We start from the raw sequence: 6,461 nt of genomic DNA on the forward strand, positions 1-6,461 counted from the left end.
AGTGTTTTAACCACTTCAGCCTTTCGTAAATCATAGACTTCTATTCTTCATTGCAATGTTCTTTGTTTATGAGATGGTAAAAGTTAGAAGAAGGTAAATTGTATAATAACCGTAGCAGTAGTAATTATTTACAACAAATGAATCATGACATCTGAATTAAAGTCAAGTCGTGATTGGAAAAAGAAAATAGAAGGAGAAGTCATGACACACACGCCTATGTGGAAGACACACACATGCTAATTTGGCACACACATACATTGAAAAAAAAAAAAGGCGGATCAAGGATTTAAACATTATGGGTTCAACTTTAAGATTATTAGCGTTGAACTCCTTATGTTTTTTATACTTATGGGTTTATATCTACAATTTATTGCAATTTTAGTAAATTTTTACACATAAATTTATGTTTCGCGTTGAAAGTTAGGGGTTCAATTGAACCCATAACCATAACGGTACATAGGCCTGTACCAGAATGTTTGCCGTGAAATCTTCAAGATTTCTCCTATAAATATACTACTGGTAGCAAATCTAGTTTTCATTCAAAAACCATTTCGAGAGACGACCTATAGTCATGGGATTTTTTCTCTTTTCCCAAATGACTTCATTTTTTCTTCTTGCCTCTACACTTCTCTTCTTCCTAATATCCCACTCTTGTCATGCCCAAAACTCTCAACAAGACTATTTGGATGCCCACAACACTGCTCGTAGCAATGTGGGAGTCGGGCCATTAACATGGGACGACAAGGTGGCAGCCTACGCCCAACAGTATGCTTCCCAATTGGCTGCTGATTGCAACCTCGTCCATTCTCAAGGCCAATACGGTGAAAACCTAGCTGGCGGTAGCGGCGACTTGACGGCCACGCAGGCGGTGGGGATGTGGATCGACGAGAAACAATACTATCACCATGACTCGAATTCATGTGATGAGGGAAAAGTGTGCGGACATTATACTCAAATGGTTTGGCGTAACTTGGTTCGCTTGGGATGTGCTAGGGTTCAATGCAACAATGGAGGATACGTTGTCTCTTGCAACTATGATCCTCCAGGTAATTATATAGGTCAAAGTCCATACTAAAAAGATGTCCATTTCACATTATACGTACGGACTTCTGCTTGTATCAAGAAATTAAATAATAGCACTAAAAAACAACTAAGTTATTAAGTATATTTGTATTCCTATATGGAGTGGACGTTCTATATAGTAAGATAAATGGTTTTAAGAGAACAAGTACAAGTTGTAACAAGTGTGAAGCTGCTTCGGCTTGATGTATGATCTCATTATTATGAATTAATACTCTTAAAAAATCATGTGTTGATGGTCTAACTACCTGCGATGCCATGATTAAAATCTTAATTACATGCATTTTTAAACAATAGGAAGCCAGCTTATTATATACCACGTATTATTAATGTAATATGATCTGTTAGAGGGGAAAAACCATGGACACCAAGTTAGATGGTCGAAGGATTAAAAGTAGCTAGTTTTCACAACTGAACTACTGCTTGACGTAAGGCCCATAAAAGAGCTTAAATTTGGGATCTTTATCCAAATAGCCGGCCGGATTTACTATTTACTCTTCCTAGACTGTATACATACACAATACACTGAATTTACATAGTTATACACATATTATATATGAATTATATATATATATATATATATAGTTATTTAAGTTGTTGGATGTACAACTATTTAGGTAACTCTATATGTTAAATTTATACAATGCGTATAAAAAATATTTACATAATCAGATCACTTATTAGTTAATTGCAGATAATCTCTAGGATAAACATTATTTAGTAATCTGATAAAAATGGTGACTTAATAACCTCTTATAATAGCTTAGATTACACATATCGTGTGAAAGTTCTTAACTTACATTGCCTGTTATACAACTTAAATCCTCAAAATATTAATTATATTGTTCATGGTGCAATCACATAATCTATATCATGTTATCTTACTATAGTAAGCAGACAAAGTTCATACAAGGAAACTTTCAAACATTTGCTAAATCTGGTACTGTACCACATGTTTATGTCATCACAAAGTCAAACAAGATTACATGATGTAATGACTCGACAAGTCGTTTTGAGTTCTAGGGCCACATTTCTTTATTTGAGACTTTCCGCAGGTTCATTTGCTGATTTTTGGTATGGCTATTTGTTAACTAGAAGCGCTAGCCTAAAGTGCTTAGAGTTACCAAAGTCAACATTTTGAGTAAAAACGAGCTTGGATTCATGATTTGAAGGTCCCAATATGTGCGTATGACGATTTTGGACTGATATATATGTTCAGATTAGGAGCCGAGTTGCTTGGATGCGATTTGGCACTATTGCATGAAATGAAAATTAAAAGTATAAGGTTCATAAGTTAAACTTTTTTGCAATTGTAATAGGCCCATATATTTATGTTCCTCATTACCACGTTCTTTGTTTATGAGATGGTAAAAGTAATTAGAACAAGGTAAATTGACTAATAACCGTAACAGTAATACTCCCTCTGTCTCAATTTATGTGGCACTTTTCGCTTCCCGAGATTCAAACTGCATGAACTTTGACTAACGTTTTAAGATGTATTTTTTCACCAAATTGATATGAGAAAGTTGCAACTTATAGTACTTTTCATTTAGTTTTCAAATATATAAATTTTAATATTAAAATATTGAGTCAATCTAATCCAATTTAGCTTTAAAGCTTGATCAAATTGATTCTCGAAAACCGAAAAGTGCCACATAAATTGAGACGGAGGAAGTAATTATTTACAACAAATAAATCATAGCATTTGAATTTAAAGTCAAGTCGTGATTGGAATAAGATAAGTAATAGAAAACTATCGTGTTGGAATTAAGTTAAGGGAACAAAAGAACCGAAGAATTTTCTAAATATTATTTGCATCTTCTCTAACATAGGTGATAGCAATATCGAATTTCAGATTCACTTATGTCGAATGGAGATGTTGGCCCCTTTTCAAGTTTTCCACAAATATTGAGAAAAGAAGGCGCGGGCACATATACAATCTAACTGTGTTTTTTTTTTTCCTTTTATGGAACTGATGGCACAAGTTATTAGGAGACTTACACACATAATATTGTTTACCCGAATTCCGGGTAACAATTAGATTTGTAAGCGAGGTATAGAATATGTGGATGGACTTTAATCTATTTGGTTGGTGTGAAGTGTCAATGGATTTGTTTGTAGCTATATCTATATGTATACACGTTTATGCTATATGTATGTGTACTATGATTGATGATTTATGCCAAATATGTTAAGTAATATTGAAAGGATAAGCAAGCTAAGGAAGAACACCACAAAATCCGGACCAATATCTTTGAGAGAGAGCCTTTATATATTTGATGATTACAATATTGAGATATGAAAAGGAAGCTAACCTCAAAAAGGGGAGAAATGTCCTCTATTTATAGGTATGCTTTATGGGCCATAGATACAATTCAAAAAGCCTTTATGAATGAAAAACCCTAAAAAAGATAAGGTTGATCCGTACAGTCTGACACCGGTACGATCGTTAGCGCAAATGGCGGAACGGTTTCATGATGCGTGGCAACCTCACAACCGGTTATCCGGACCAACAGACACGCCGATTTAGGCTCGGTCTATCCGAATCAATGGACACGCTTATCTTGTCTCGGGTCAATTACATCCGGTACGACACCCCTGGTGTGGAGAAAAGATCGAACATGCTCGTGCTCGTTTGGACTTATCCTCGGCTCCGGTCTCACTGGTCGCACATTGACCCGATTTTTACTGAATACTGATAGTCCCCACACTTTCCGGACCGTAGGTTCATCGGAGTGACGGGAAGTGGAAGAGTCCCAAAACGGGTGGCCTCATAAGCTCGTTCTTATCTTCAAAATAGGCCGGAACCGTGATGTCACGTCCTTTTGACTTTGGCCACGTGTCTCACCTCGAATGGCCAACTTCAGAAACCATCTTAACCCACGTCGTTTCAAGTCACGTCCCATTAATTCTTGGACACGTGTTGTCTCTCGATTGGCCGACCGTTGTAACCGATGCAGTGAATCGCCTATATAAGGGCTAAAGTTGCATTTTTTTACTTTCCACTTTTCACTTTCACTTCTCTGATCTTCAACTTCTTTGGTTAACTTTTCATCATTTCCTGAATCTTCAACATTTTTTGCAACAAAGCCTTAGCATCTTCAACTCGAGTCTTCAAACCTTCAAATCTTCACTCATTATTTTCGTCCCTGCCTTGAAATCTTCATCTGCATCTTCAAACCTTTAAATCTTCATACCAAATTCTTCATAAATTCATATTTAGCTAAAATGTCAGCCAACACCGATTCTGCTTCCCAGGACGTACCCTCGGTTACTTCTCCGGGTGCCGAGCCTACTTCTAAATCCAAAGGCAAAACCCTTGTGGAACCAACTGCCATGGACATAATACCGGCCAAACCCAATTATAATCATGAGTTAGCTGTTGAGAAGCTAATACAAGTCGCGGATAGGGGTTTCGATGTGAGATGGTACCCTTCGTCAATTATAGAGGACCTCCTTCCTGAAGTCCGGGCCGAATGAGGATGGGATAAGCATCCGGTACAAGTGTTTTCCCCCGGCCCTGACGAGTCCATCACTGACTACAAGGAAGGGTTCATGTACATTTACACGTACCCGTTCACACTCAATGTATGCTTAGCCCCCAATTAATCCGGTTATTCTCGAGATGTGCCGGACATACAATGTATGCTTAGCCCAAATCGAGCCAATTATATGGAGGATCGTGGCCTGCCTCTGTCTACTGGCTAATAATGCAAAAAAGGAATTCACGTTGGCACACTTCATCCGATTATATTGTTCGAGTATCTTCCAAGGGGGCAAGATAAAGGTCGCTAAACGAGGCCGGAACCCGATTCTTTCCAAACTCGACGAGGATAGAGATCGAGGGTGGTTGGAACGTTATGTCCGGGTAAGGACAGCAAATATCATTCCGGCTGATTACATGTCCTTTTTGAAAAAGTGGAATAATAGACGTAAGTTCCTCAGTTGTCTTTCCTCCACATTTGTTCAAGTTTATTCCCTTATATATATATATATATATATATATTGACTTTGTTCAATATCTCAGCCGAGGCATAGATACCTACCACTGTCCGGAGCTTTACCGAGTGGGTCGAGGCAATTGTTAGCCAACACCTACATGACAATCAGACATGGGCAGAATTGTCTCGTGGTCGGTGGGCAGCATAGAACCACGGTAATCCCTCGCTTGATTCGGTACTCACTGCAGCCTTTTGTTTTACCCTTTCTTTTTATAACTCTTTTGATCTTGATGTTCAGGCTTACCCAAAGGATTTGCGGAACCACGACCTGCACCAATGGATGAGCCGGCGACATCGGGCCTAGAATTTGATACGGCCAGATCATCCCGGCTTGTTGCTGCAGCTGAGAAAAGGCAAAGAAAACCCTCGACCAAGGGTAAGAAGAAAAATAAGAGGTCAAGGAGCGATGTTCGAATCCTAAGGGACGAACCCAAGCCCGACATCGTGATCCGCTCAGTTGTGGGGAGATCCGTCATGGCAACTATTCTAACCCCGACCACAGCTGAGGAAGAAACTGCCAATTTAACCTCGACCACAGGTGGGGAAAACGATGTTCCTTTTCCGATTCCTCTAAGGTCCATTGAATTTATTGACATTTCAGGTGATGCCTCGCCCGAAGCAGCACCTTTGGTGAAGAGACCTAGAAGATCTGGCTCGACCTAGGACACCGAGGCTGATCAAAGGGCTGAATTAGTCCCGGCCAATGAGGTTATAATGGCTATCGATCCATTGCCCACCGAGACTGTTCAAAGGGTTGAATCGGCCCCGGACACTGAGGTTATAACGGCTACCGGTCCATTGAACAACACCGACTAAGCTATCACATCCAAGGTACCTGCAACTACCGGGGTTGCTGGAGCCGTTCTAGTCTCTCCTTCTGCTCCTGCTTCGAGGTCCAATAACCTCGATGACATGTTCTCAAATACCCCTTCTGCTACCGGGGAAGCTGTTAGGTTTGGCCATCTTCCTATTCTTCGGGCCACTTGAGTGGCTAGTCAGTCCACTGAAACTCGTGCGAGATCCAACCTTGTAGGTATTTTCCTAGCCTCAAGTGTAGAACCGATGAGGACGAGGTCAGCCGTGGTCACCGTCCCCGAGACTATAGTTTTTTATCCCATCCCGTGGGGGTTGCAAGTTATCTAAGGCCTCTCATTTCATATTCAGACAAGGAAAAAATGGCTGGGCTTCCTTGGCAGTGCCTTATAAACAAGGGCATGCACACAGGCAACCGGGTAAGCTTCATGCTCGCTTTTTCATAATATTAATGTGCGATTCTCTACTCTTGCTAATCAATTTCCTAACTTGGTTTGCTTCTTCTTTTGCAGAGTGTTGTGCTCGTTAATGAAGGTTTTATCCGGGCCCAACACGAGGCTGATGACT

At 39.8% G+C, this 6,461-nt stretch overlaps 1 protein-coding gene across 1 annotated transcript; it reads left to right on the top strand.

The window, feature by feature from the left end:
- The first annotated feature begins 554 nt into the window (after window positions 1–554).
- On the top strand, window positions 555–1,302 carry LOC132605192 (pathogenesis-related protein 1C-like). Its single transcript, XM_060318411.1, has one exon. It carries the CDS (start codon window positions 572–574, stop codon window positions 1,073–1,075), a length of 504 nt encoding a protein of 167 aa, XP_060174394.1. The 5' UTR covers window positions 555–571; the 3' UTR covers window positions 1,076–1,302.
- The last annotated feature ends 5,159 nt before the right edge of the window (window positions 1,303–6,461 follow it).

Source organism: Lycium barbarum, chromosome 8 (genome assembly GCF_019175385.1).
Source record: "Lycium barbarum isolate Lr01 chromosome 8, ASM1917538v2, whole genome shotgun sequence".
Lineage (NCBI taxonomy): Eukaryota > Viridiplantae > Streptophyta > Magnoliopsida > Solanales > Solanaceae > Lycium > Lycium barbarum.